At 41.6% G+C, this 14,226-nt stretch overlaps 1 protein-coding gene across 1 annotated transcript; it reads right to left on the bottom strand.

Moving 5' to 3' along the window:
* Positions 1-1,194: 1,194 nt before the first annotated feature.
* On the bottom strand, positions 1,195-7,843 carry lfng (LFNG O-fucosylpeptide 3-beta-N-acetylglucosaminyltransferase). Its single transcript, XM_072443027.1, has 8 exons — positions 7,342-7,843; positions 3,814-3,862; positions 3,538-3,640; positions 3,304-3,457; positions 3,125-3,210; positions 2,873-3,038; positions 2,705-2,790; positions 1,195-2,611 (listed from the first exon to the last, which is right to left on the bottom strand). Exons 1-8 carry the CDS (start codon positions 7,768-7,770, stop codon positions 2,545-2,547), a joined length of 1,140 nt encoding a protein of 379 aa, XP_072299128.1. The 5' UTR covers positions 7,771-7,843; the 3' UTR covers positions 1,195-2,544.
* Between the last annotated feature and the right edge of the window lie 6,383 nt (positions 7,844-14,226).

Genomic DNA, 14,226 nt, shown 5'->3' with positions numbered 1-14,226 from the left:
TCCATGTATTTTGCTTGTAATAGTTTGAGATCAGCTTTGACAAGATGTAAAGACACTCAATAAACAGAGCATTTACCCTCAAATTTGAATATTCAGTCTTGGCCCCTGACTTACTATTGCAATACTTGGCCGATCCGTTTCATTTTACGCTACAATATGTTGGTTTTGTCTGTTTTTGTTGTCGTTATTGCTTCTTGCGCGTTGTACTTCCTGTCTCGAAGCACGATCCCACTGCTGGCAGAGCACCCATGGGAACAGCGGGCTTGTGGCTTATGTGTAACACTCCTGTATTATTAAAGTGGCAAGCTGTGAATGTGCAAACAGTAATCGGCTCAAGGGCAGCTTGATCTTTCTATTCAAAGGAAAGGGGTTTTACAACTCACTACAAATCTCTACATTGTCAGTCTTATCTTCTCGAATATCTCTAACAGCGCTCAAAACTAGATTGTAGAACTTGTATTGTACCAACTCATTTTCTCAACTTTTACTTGTGTCTGACAATCTTTAGACAATAGTTTGCATCTGGTTTTAACTCCCACAACGTTGCTGTTGTTACTTGTGATTGCAGTGTTTAGGTGGGTTTCCTCTGTTTATCTTTTTTCCTACATGTTTGTGATTTTGTGTGTTCCCATACTTGGAGCTCCACTCTCCTGTAAACACAGACAGATGCCGTATTCCAGTGGCGTTAACATCAGCGGGGCAAGTACAAGTGTATATTTTACACTTGTGAGATCCGGTTCCCATCGTTTGATTTCTTTGCCAAATACACACAAAAAAAGACTAAATAGCGTCTTTGATCGTTTTGTTTTGAATAGTGCCTTTTCTTTTAGACTAATTGAAATGTATTTAATTAGTTGGAACAATTATATTAAGTAGAATGAATCGACTGTATTCATGTTTAAAACCAGATCATGAGACGCAGTCATGAGGAGGGACTTTGATCTTTAATGGGTGAAATACATTTTGATTTTAAAATGAGTGTTTTGTTTTCAAAGTGTTTCTATGAGTCATGATCATAAGTAAACAGAAAGAAGACTTCTTTTGATATCATGATACTGTACATAACACGCCAGCCAGCTTTTAGGGCCTCTGTTCAGCCTTATGTACAGGAACACAGAATATCATTTCAACTATAAAACTTGCTGTCTAAATATGCATAGAAATAGAAACATAAAAACAGACCAAAGAACACGGTTTAGTGGTTATGCCATTTTATTTATCGTTTGAGGTCCCAGTGTGGGTCCCTTGGTGGTCAATGCCACAATCAGCTCTTGTCCCTGAGAGGCCATTATTGGGATGAACTGTTAAATACTCCAGATACTGGAGAATAGACACATCATTTAGCACAGTTCAAAGCAGTCCAACATCATTAAAAGCAAATGTAAACCATTACAAAGGCAGGGGAGATACAATCTACACAGTCACTACGCATTGAAACAAAGCACAGTACACAATACTGTAATCCAGATGTACAGAGTAACCCAATATGGGTGAGAGAGAACACAGAGGACACACTCCTCCATGTGAACGCCGCCATGTTGCTCCTGACAGGCTTTCAGACTGTAATCTGCTCTCATTAACCTTTATCTGTGTGCAAACTAAGAGCCAAGGCAGATCTTCTTACAAATATTGCCTAATTACAAACCAAACTGGTTTTGACTATTTTAGTGTCTTCTGTGGTGAGAGCCTGTGCAGGAGCAAATTTGAAACTCAGCTGTGCAACTTTCAAATAGAACTTTTCAAAGCAAGTCAAAAGTTGATTGTAACCCCAATTCAAAATCTCTTATGCCATAATAATTTTCCCTGATTGTAACAATGCAAGGACTTTTTTAAATTATAAAATTATACATTATATATTTAACAGATATTTTAGAGATTTCAAGGGGTTAATTTAGTCGGACATTTATCTGAGGCCTGTCGTCAAGAGGACGTGAATTAGATGAAGTCACCTAATATTAAAAGTGCTTTGTCCTGACACACCTCAGATTTGGTCATTAAAGGTTGCATTTGGAAATTTGCCTTTAGCCAGCTGAAATTATGGAGGAATAACACTGTTAACTTAAAATAAAAACACCTTCATACACTGAAGCATTTCCGGAGTCATATGAGGAGAGTAGCTAAATAAACAAACTAAAGATACAAAAGCCTACACAGGCCTGTACAGACGGTTAAAACCAAAAATGCAAGAGTAAAGCTGGCCAAAGCTTGAATATGTGAGCATACATTCTATGAGAATTGCAGATACATTTACAAGCAACACTTACACGACAAAGCTCAACTGATTGCCTGCAAAGCTTAACAATGAAAGCTCCTTCCTGCTGACTTCCATTTTGCTCGTCCCAGACATTATGGGCGAGATCCTGGTGTCACGCAGGAAGATATAGTCCCGAAGCGGGCCGCACAGCAGCCCAGTAAAATAACCAAGACCGATCGCCACTGTAATAAAACACAGCGGCTTCGCGGTCTAATACGAAACACTGGTCCCCACGAGCCTTTCAGATACCGAGGCTGGACGGGGACGAGGATGAGAAAGGAGCGGTCGCCCTAGAAGGCAACCTGAGGAGGGCACCACGGGGTGTCCGGGTACAGCAGACAGTGCACCGACTTGAACCTGGAAGACGACAAGAAGAACAATGTTGTGACCAAGTTGGAAAATAGATTTGACAGACAGCAGCAAGAGCAAAGCTGAGCAATAAACCCTCACCTTGACGGGTCGTCCTCCACAGAGAAAACCCCTTTCAAATTGATGATGTTGCTTTTATTCTCAAACATCCCATAACTGAGAGTGATCTGTGGGGAAACAAAAATGTTATAACGTAATAATAAAATACTTCTGGGCCTTGAATTGTGACTACGGTAGATGCAAATGTACCTGTTTGTAGATGTCCGGTCGGGACACTTGTTGCAGGTTCTCCAGGTGGGAGTGGAACAGGTTGCTGCGGGTCAAAGGGACGCCCAGCACCGACTCGATGATGTAACCGATGGTGCAGTCGTCGGGGAGCCGGATTTTCTCGGCCGTGTTCATAAAATGGCCTCCACTGGAAGGAAAATATAAATGCGTTGAGAACTCTTAGCTGAATGGAGGCGTTAAGTCATCTTACGTTCATGACTTTGCGCAACGTACCTGGCCCAGGGGCTCATTTTCAGCGCCAGTCCTCGGCTCACGCAGAAACCTGCTCCTCCAGTGGCAAACCAGAAGTTCACTGGTTTCTACAAAGACAAAAAAACACAATATTTGGCATACAGCGGACCTTCAATCTGCACATACGCTTGGAACATTTGCTCTGAATCGCGGCTGCGCACCATTTTGTTGTCTCCGAGCCTCTCTGTGGCCTCGATGGGCCGGTCCAGACTGGGCTTGCCGATGTACATGTCCTGAGTGTGGGTGTACTGGGACAGATGTTTGACCAGAGTCCTCATGTTCACATAGTTGTCATCGTCCACGTGACAAAACCACCTGTGACATAAGACTCTTGTTAGACACTCGACACTTTTCTAACGCCATCAGTGAATAAAATCACATCATGTCATACTTACTTTTTGCCAGACTCTATAAACTTGTCATATTCCACAGCCATTTTGCAGGAGAGAGCTTGTCGACTGTGCGCAGCGGAGCAGTTTGTGTTGACCGCATGGCTCCCTGTGACACCGAGAACAACTTCATTAATCAACAGCACTTTCAGACCGTTTCATAAATGCAAAACAATCTCTCATTTCATTTAAAACGGAACGCTCAAAGCCACATCCGTACGACTTTGGAACGGACAAACTACGGCTCTGTTTCCACTATGACTTTCCCATCGTAAAACTCACCAATTTTCTTCTTCAGCTCTTCATCTTCCCCATCCGTGAATATGTACGTCTGCAAAACACAAGCACATCAGATGGCAGATGAGCGAGGACGATCGTTAACCACATCACTTGACCGGATCATGTGAAGGGCCCGTAACAGGACGTCGCCTGGCCTGGTCCATCAATGTGTCTTGGGGCAATTCTGTCATTTTCCGCCTGGAGAGATTATGGCATCGCTCATCATGCCCATTGTGCCATTGAGTTAAACATCCCCATGCGCTAATAAAGAGCCTTTGTCCTTTGCATTTCACTCGCCATGGCAACTATTTAGCCGCCCCGAAGCCTCCCAGACACGGGACAAAGCAGGAGGCAGACTGTCCTCCTCAACCCCTGCTCCCCCCCAATACCCCGTGCCCTAAAAGACGCTCCCAATATCTTTACTGGAAGGAAACCCTGCCAATAATGCAGCAATCATAAAGATGTAATCACAAAATCTCTGTTAAAAAGGTCAACAACGAAACTGCCGGCACGCACTTGTAGCAGTTAGTCATAAAGTCCTTTTTTCTTTTTTTTACAACCAAAGCCATATAATAGGAACACGTGAAGCCGGCCGAGATTAGACTAGCTTACAATGGGCAGGTGCAAAGGAGGTGAATGGCGCTCGACTCTGTAACCGCCGGTGTTTACCCTGCACCTCAGGTAAAAGCAGCACCTGCCGAACAGCACGCCAACCATCAGAGCCACGTGTCTGTACATGCGAGCTCGTGCTGCCTGGGCCCCAGATAACAAAAGGAGCTCTATGTCAAATTATGATTGCAGTCGGTGATCCAAAAAAAGCTACAGTATTTCATCCATTGTGCTCATCTTATGGGCATGCAAATGGAGTTCCCTGCCAACTTCAACCATAATAGGCGACTAATTGGAACTATAAAGCCTAAAGTTATTTTATATAGCATTAAACTACACTGGATTTGGTGCAATTAGTGGTCAAACTCGACTACGATATTAAGGACGAGGCTCAATGCTCAATTTTGATACCACAATGATAATAAAATATTGTCTTTTTCTAAATAACAGACTGGACTCTTCAACATAAAATAATGGTACTTTTATTGTGTTACCTCATGGTCTAAATAGTAGAACAGTTCAAGCTCAAGATGATTCAAAAACTGTTCAGGAAAGTCACATTTTGTACTGAAATATTGATACTTGCTCAAATGCACATCTAGTTTCTATACCAATTTAGTGTTTTGATACTTACAACCCTCGTTACAACAATATCAAATGTATTTATTCTACGTTCCACCTGCTTTTTCAAACTAATAAGGTTACTTACCAATTACTTAAATCCTTCCTGTCTAAAAAGTCTCTGGCCTTGGACTCCTGTCTGCTCTAAGCCTGTTGAATATTCAAGCTAATCAGAGAGCAGCTGCCTGTGCGGCGCTGTAGCGGTGGTGGCGGGACAAGGGGGGGATCTTTGGTGCTTATTAGTAAATCAGGAGCAGTGTGTGGTCACTCACTCACCCCCCCACACCCCTGTCGCACCCCCCCTTTCCTCTCCCTCACCGGGCCTCTTCAATAGAAAACAATGCTGTGAGTTTTCATGCTGGGGAGAGCCTGCAGCCCACTATGTTTGCCCTCATTTGCATACAGCTGCTGGGGTTAAGGCTTGAGCGTGCGAGAGGGCATCGCGCTGAAGCTTTTTTTTTTTGTCTTATCTGGGAATTCACACTAGAAAAGAAGTGTGTGAAGTGGTGATAAGAGACCGGCGAGTATTGGCTTTAGGACTTGGGGAGGTTTTGGCACCAAGCTGGACATGGTGCCTGGCTGGCTGTCTCCGCTCACTATAGGAAGGAAGGGCACCCGCTTCAACCTGCCTCCACCCTGGCTGCTTCCTATTACGCTTTGTGCTGCACCTATGTCAGCACTTGGCGAAAAACAATAAAGATTTTTTTTTTTTAACGGCGAATGATTTTAAAGTTTATCTTCTTGCCTCGCTCCATTGTGAAGCCTTTCTAATCAGTCCGCCGCAGCCGCCAGTGTTTTTTCAACATCCTAAAAGCGCTCATTGTTAGATAGCGTCTGGGTAATTATCGTGCTCTTGAGAACGGAATGCATGGCACACTACGAGAGATGAAGATGCCAGCTGTCTGAACTTTAAAGCTAAGCGAATGCAGCAGGCTTGGGTGGACGCAGTTACAGTGCGTGCCAGTTTTACCAAGCATGGCGCCAAAATGTAGAAGAAAAAGAGGAGGGGGGGGGGGGAAGGGGTGAAGGGAGTTCACTTGGATGGGTGCTGTTGGGCCACACTTTTGTTTTAGCCAGAGGGCAGCGCACAGCATCTGAATGGAGATAAGAGTCTAATTTAAATGCAAAGATCCTTCAGATTAACTGGGTCTAAGGCGGTATTGTGATGTAAAGGGCACCTGAAAGCAAGGATGAACGGTTTGAATTAAGAAAGAAAATACATTTAAATATACTGCTAAATAATTGCAGTAGTAATAATAATAATAATAATAGACCAGTCTTCTTTTTTATTAACACAGACATTTCCCAAAATAGATCGCTACGTACTCTATATTCTTGGACTTTGGCCCCTATGCATTTACCACTGAACAAACGTATTCAATTATTTTTGTTTTTTTAATCAAAATTTGACAAAATAAGTCAAAGATAAGTCCATCGGCAGAGCGTGAGAATGTAACCTGGATATCAGAGGTGCGCATATGCCTTTGGATGGAACTGGGCTGATCATATGGTTGGCATTAGAGCTGTTCTTTTGTTCTGACCACCTGGCACCCTCTCCTCCAGCTACTCCCTCTAGCATTGTGGTGCCTTTATGTCCTCTTGTCTGTACCGCCACCCGCCAGCTGCCCCTGCCTATGACTCCTGCTGTTAACTTCATCACATGAGTTCACTATCATCCCGGACAGTCATTACAAGCAATTAGTGCAAGCTTTCCTCTCATATTAGCAGATGTTGAAGAGCCCAGGTAATTGATACTGACCGCTAAGTGAATCTTACGCGAGTTTGACATGAATTAACTCGGAAGACCATGTCCGGATCACTTGACGGGCCATTTTATCATCCTTTGTGCATCCCTCAGAGAAGCTTGGTTCTCACGCCCAGCATGCAACTTCTCTGCCTGTAAAGACGCACCACTTTTGTTCCAGGCAACGCACGTCACGGAACCCCATTTTCTGACGCCGTATCACAGGTTGACTCGAGACAAATCTCCCCACGTTCTCATGGGGACGGTTGTGGGGGAAATAGAGCTCGGAGCATCAATTGCATCCTGGGCTTTTACAGTGACCCAAAAAGAAGGGGAAGAACAAGGGGCAGTGAATGGGCCTGGGACATCATTCACAAGGAGAATGAGATGTGACTGAGCAGATGTGACAGGGCTGTGGGGCCACCAGTGTCACAGGGGGGGGGGGGGGGGGGGGACAAGAGTGCACTGTGACTGCACCGCTCATTCAAAACACAAGTGCTGACCATTGCAAGTCTAATAAACAATCATAATCATAACAAATCAAAAATGTGTCATACCTGTTGCATACTTCTGGAGATCCACGTGTCCAGCAGCAGGTTGAGTCTGGACTGGTGGAACTTCTTGGTGGTCTTCACTGCGACGAAGACGTCATCCGCGACGATGTCCTCAGCTGGAGCCAGGTCACGTCTGGCGTCTGAGGAGCGCGAGGGGCTCTCCACGTCCCTCCTGCCCCGCGTGAGTTTACTGATGTACGCGGAGAATCCCTTCTTGTTATTGTCCGCGGGGTCGTCCACACGCGCGCCTCCTCCTCCTCCTCCTCCTCCTCCTCCGACCGCCGCCGCCGCCGCCGCCGCGTCTTCTTGCTGCTGCCGCGCGTTTGTTACGTCAAAGCGGTGATGCTGCACCACGAGCACGACCGCGACGAGACACAGACACGCTGCGCTCGCAATAGAAATAGCGGTTTTCTTCCCGTTGTTCTTAAACATGGTTAAATCGGATTAAAACGCCTAAACTGTGAGGAAACTAAACTCTGCGGCGCCGCAATGTCCATAGGGTGTTGGTGAAGTTAAATCCGAAACACGCGGGTCCCTCAGGCGCGCATTGCTGAATTGGATGTGAGAAGTCGCGTGCGAGAGAGGTATTTATAAGCTTCCTCGCTGGCCCCGCCTCCAAACCCAGCGTGAGGCCAGTGACGCGTACAAAGGGGCGGGGTTTAAGCCAGGCGTGCGCTGAGATCTCACTCCTACTAAAAACCCTTTTCCCCATAAAAATACACAAATTAGGAGTCTTATTTGGAGACCATTCCAATAATAAGCCAAAAATAAATCTAGTATTAATAGATAGAGACAATTTGAATTACTTTTTGCTAAACAAATCTACCTTTACTCTATTGCAAGTCCTTATATAAACCTATTCTGTCCTCTTTTTTTTTTTTTTTTTAACCCACTGCCAATATTTTTTGATTCAGGAAAGCCATCTCACATATATCCTCCTATTTTTCATCTACCAGAGTGTGAATGGATTTGTTTGTTTTTTTAATAGAATTTGCATCATTTTCAAGGTTAAAATCTATTTAAATCTGTGTTTGTGCAGAACAGATCTCCATTGTTCTTGCGGGCGACCTTGCCTGGCCTCCAAACAGTTGGTCATTCCTCGACACTTGTTATTCAAATTTTGGCTCAGCGCCGTCTGTCGTTGTTTGTGGCGTTGACCAAAGACATGCGTTCGCTTTTGGCCGATTTGCAGCTGGTGGAGCCTTGGAGCTCTGGGCAAAGCCAAACACTCACCATTTTCACAGCACAAAGAATGGAAACGTATTGTAAGCACAATTTAGCATGCTGCTTTAGTACTACAACGGCAACTGATCTCCTCTAGGCTTTCCCAGTGCTGACGTCTAACCATGCACTTTTATATCATTGCTACATCTACCATGCACTTAAAGCTGCTCTATGTAACTTTTCTGGTTATTTCCCTACATGCAATGCTCCACCGTGTGGCATTAAACTTATCTAAGGTACAGTTTTTAAATGTTAAGTGTTTTTATTGCTCAAAAATACATAGCCAACAGGCCAATTCACAGATCTGACCTGTAACTGGGCCTGGTGGCATCCTGCTTGCCTCCATGGAGAAATACACAGTACATTCCCGCCAAAACAAAAGTGCACATAGTTCACCTGTAACTTACAATGCTTCAAAATAAAAACAAGGAATCTTAACAAGGCCTTAAGCTATTGGATCTTATAAAATGTTGGGTATACTTATATTTACAAAAAAAAAGGTTGATATTATAGTCTTTAAACTGTAGCTCAGTGATACTTTAAGTTACCTATGTTAAGCATTTGTGCGTAGCTTCATTGTGATGCAGGTGCTTTACTGAATGTGATCCCGGGACATGCAGGACATAAGTTAGCTCAGCGTTTTGTTCTAGCTGACGAGGGCTTTTGTTCACCCTCTAAAGCTTCCGAAGCCAGTATAAGAAACCAGACGGAGGGGGCTGTCTCTGCTGCGTCATTCTTTTTCACTCAAGCAGCTCTTTCTGTCCGGATCCCTGGGCATTCGTCCCATCACGGAAACTCTTTTTTTTCCAAAACAAAAGCTGGATCTGTAACTTTGCCTTTTGCTTGTGACAACTCACAGAAAGAAAGCAGTGTTTTTAATCTTGAAAGCTTTTTTCCCAAGTAGCTGTAGTTAGATGTAGTAACCCAAGTTGAGCTAAATAAATAAAAAGTACTGCAAAAGAACATGCAATTACTACAGCAATTACTGCCACACAAATACTGCTATGTATTACTCCTGGAATTACTTTTGCGTATCTGCTTCTGCCGGGCTATGATCACGGCTGTTACTATTACTGATATGAGGATTGTGATCACTGATCCTTTGATAAACGTGTGACAAACTTCATTTGCGATCATTTATCTCGACTTGAAAAGCATCAACACTATGCATTTGTAGTCTTCCGTCCCTTGTCTTATGTTACCAGTGAGATTTAGATGTCCTTTTTCCAGATGAGACCACTTCCTTTAACCAAAGCGCCCACAAAACCAGTCATAAACAGCACACAGATTTCCCTGATCATATCAACATGTCGGCTTGTGATAGCTGCCACAGTGACGGTTAAATTGAAGGGATGCTTTCTTACAGTTGTTGACCATGCGTGCGCGACAGGTAAACAAAGCCCGTGCCTTGTATCACAAAACTGTCACAGAACGTTGACGTGACCTTTGTCATTTCACTCACAGACGAGATGTTTCACCCAGAACCTGATACTCTTTCACGTCCGACTTGTTGGAAAATACAAGATGTGGAAGGCATTAGCACAAAACCACATGTTTCTGTCCCATATTTAGATTGATTTTCCATTTCAGACTGTTTAAATTCCTTTAGAGCTTTCCTCACACAGTTTCCTCAGACAAAAAAATGATATAATTGTGTTTTGTAATGATGTTTTTACCTTAAACCTTAACACACCAAATATTTAACATCAATATTAACTTGCTACCTTCATTATTTCCTCATTGTCTTGGTAAGAAATCGATGTCTAAAGCCTCTCTTCGCACCACCAAACAACTATAACACTTTTGTATAAAGACAATATGGTTGTATAAGTGTCTTGCTCAAGGACACAGCGACATTATGCAATATATACCAATGAAGCTTCACTGTTTCCTCCATTAGATATTTATTTATAAGCGCAAAGGAACATAGAAGTGTAGGTATATTGGGATAAAAAATGGTTCTTGAAAATGAATAAAGTAGTAAAATATTAGACACAAATTCTAGTTCCAAGTAAACTAAACCAGGTCTACATTAGGACTAAATTGGGTTCAAAACACAACAAGTTAGCATGAATAGGTCCCTACTATTTTGTTGATATGTCAATTTGATTAAAAAAGGGTCAGGCTTGGTATTATGAAAAGTCTATTTCTAGCACATTTTTCATTCAGATTTAGTTTTTGACCCAGACTATTTAGACTTTTTTTTTCCAGAGCAGTGTTTGGATGAGCTTTGGTCCACGCAGAGGCCTTGTATTTGTTTGTCTGGACACACTATCTTTGCTGGGACTCGCAGGTCGCACCAGGACCGCGAGCCCAGGGACCAGAACCCTGACTTTGGTTTCTTCTCTTTGAGGCGCTCTCCAAGGACCAGCTCCAGGAATGCTTCAGGATCTAAATAAAGAGCCACAGTTTCCATAACAATACGATCAGTCAGGTAACCATCTTTTAAAATACAAGTATTCAGATGCTTCTGCTAGATGCTGTCTGTACTGCCGCTACAATTACCTGATTGGAAAGTGAGCATGAATTACCATATGTAAACGACCGTATTTTCCGGACTATAAGTCGCACCAGCCAAAAAATGCATAATATAGAAGAAAAAAAACATATATAAGTCACACTGGAGTATGAAATGCAGTTGCAAGTGTGAAAATAACAAATAATATCACATATAAGTCACTCTGGAGTATAAGTATAAGTATAAATATAAGTATAAGTCGCACCACGGCCAATACGATGAAAAAGGGTGCAACTTATAGTCAGGAAAATACGGTATAAATCGCTCTAAGTCCAATCAAATGTCACACTCCTGCCCTGAACTGCATTACATAAACCTCAAAGCGTTATTTATTCACTACTCGATAGTGATAAACTACTTCCACTACTGCTACTACTACTACTACGACTACTACTACTACTACTTCCACTACTACTACTACTGCTACTACTACTACTACTACTACTACTACTACTTCCACTACTACTACTACTACTACTACTACTACTACTACTATTACTATTACTTCCACTACTTCCACTACTACTACTACTACTACTACTACTACTACTACTACTACTACTACTACTACTACTACTACTACTATTACTTCCACTACTACTACTACTACTACTACTACTACTACTTCTACTACTACCACTACATTGTTACCCAAAATTATTCATAGTGATGTAATTAAAAGGACAACGTCAACTAAAATTGATAGATAGATAATAAATGAAACATTTCAATCCAATGTTGTTCTTTTCTTCCAATGACAGTACTATTGGCATGTTGTTGGTTGTGTTTGTAGAGTTCAGAGTCCAGCATCTCTGGCAAAGTCACTCACTGACGTGCCGAGACATGTCTTCTAGTGCCATATGCTCCATTGTTACCCCAGAATGTCTTTTTTCTTTTACTTTTTCTCTTTGTAAATACTAAGCTCGGTCATTGTCCATGGAGCAGAATGATCTAGTTCTTTCACTACTTGCATATTGTTTGTGAAATGGGATAGTCACTCGAGACCGCTCAGGTTAAATTTCAACTCAGAACTCAATAAACTCTGGGAACCCTGAAAGCTGTTGACAACTCAGGCCTATTCCCACCATATAATGTAATGTAAAGCAATGAGTGAGGACTGAAAAGTGAATTGGCAGGGGGCTTATGCAGACTAAATGCTCTTTTCTCATTCATTCATTCATTCATTCATTCAGTCATTTAACAGAGTCTTTTTGTGTTGGATTGCAAATGTGAAATCCAGTGGGGAAAATACAAACAAATGGAAAGATGTGTCAAAGCCAGAACAGAGGCTATTGTATTCAGGTATTTGCATCTGTACATCTCAATATAGCATATAATGGTGTTTATAAAAGCTGAGCAAAGTGTTAAACAATAGAGTTTGTGTTTGGTAGAGGAAGGGCTGTGGACTATTGTGTATAACTATGTACTCTTAACAAATGCATTTCCGCTAATAAAATACTGGATGTGTATTACCTTCCAGCAAAACAGTTTTGTTTTTTATGGCATTTATCTGTTTTTCGCCAATGAGCCCTTCATTTATTGGTGAATATTTGGTGTGTAATGAACTAAATTGGAAGTTTTACAAATGCAAGTTATGCTATTAAGTAATGCATACTAATATTAAGCCATGAAAATAAAACTTAAGCTCAATGCATCAATTGTATGCAAAATAACACATAATGACATGTAAAGTTTCTTCAAATATGTCATAACAATACATAAATAGACCATAAAAACAATCAAATGAATGACAGTGAGTCAGCAAGCTCTTTTTGGTTATTTTTAGGACAGCAACAGTTCTACAAAATCTGGGACATGCGCGACAAACAACAGCCAAAACATTGCATTATAAAAACCTAAATCTGGGTCACACATTGAGAGCAGCGGTTGTATTAACATAAATGCTAACGTTCTTTGTTTACAAATGCACAGACGCTGCCAACTTTATATCCAACCTCTTGTTACAAAAATAAGCTTAAACTTCAAGCTCAATCTGCGAGTCCAATGAAAACAAGGATTGGTGGCTCATTTTGTCCTATTTTTAACATACATGACTCTCTCTATTATTATTCTCCTTTCGCTTCATTCATAAAGTAATTTGCATAACAGTTTTGACCGGCGCCTCTGCTCGTGTCCTACTTCCGCCCGGTTAGCCTAATGCTTTTCAACACTTTTGCTTTCTTGGTGGCTCCGCCCTGTCGCCCTGGTAATTGCAAGTGGTCCACACAACAGAGCAAGGATGCTTCAGTCTCGTCTTTGCACGTTTATGAATTATGGATGAATACCTATGGGGGGAAATGCCATTGTTTTCTGTCATATGTAATGATGAGTAAGTTTGCTGTTAGAGTCTCTCACGGGACAGAGCGGTCAGAGCAGGGGGGCACCAGGTTGCACCCATTTATTCAGCTGTTTCGTACTATATACACCTCCAAATGGTTTCTCTCACTTTTTCTGTAGCTTTGGTAAAGTGTGACATGGCAGGAGACAACGTAACAATGCCTGAAATGTTTAATCACAACACCAGAAACGTAATAAAAAAATCACAGGTATTTTTTGTGTGTTTTTTGTCGCTTTTTTCATGGTGATACAGTTTTCTTTTGTTTTGCAGAATTATTATCAACCAACCAATGTATCAGTCAATCTTTAATCAGAAAAAAACACTTAAAAATAAATTAGCACTACTAAATACAAAATAAATGATCGTAAGGTAAGGTTAGAGGACAAAATGTGTTTAAAAAAACTTTTTAGTTGCTACCATCGTCTGTATATTATTAATGGATTTAATGACGGAGGGCTGAAATAATAATAATATTACTCTAAATGTATTTGGCTTTAAAACCATGCTTTACAAAGAGTACATATCAAGCCACAAACATATTAATAATCCCACTTAATCCACTTACGCTCAACTAAAACACAAAATGAACTCTTATTTTGAGGGTTACTTTACATTATACAAAAAATAAAATAAAAAATGAAACGTTTGACTGTCAAATATGTTAAAATATCTGTTCTCCAAAGTTGCTGGATACTTATTGTTTTTGCCTGACTCAAACCTCAACTGTTTTCGTGTCCATGAGCAAGACACTTCACCTCAGTCGGTTTATGAAGCTGATATACAGCGTGAAAAACCTACAAGCACATTT

Source organism: Eucyclogobius newberryi, unplaced genomic scaffold (assembly GCF_026437365.1).
Source record: "Eucyclogobius newberryi isolate DKJ021-1_F unplaced genomic scaffold, fEucNew1.0.hap1 SCAF_13, whole genome shotgun sequence".
In the NCBI taxonomy this organism is placed as follows: Eukaryota; Metazoa; Chordata; class Actinopteri; order Gobiiformes; family Gobiidae; genus Eucyclogobius; species Eucyclogobius newberryi.
Note: the sequence above shows the minus strand (reverse complement) of the source record. Positions and strands in the feature narration are given on the sequence as shown.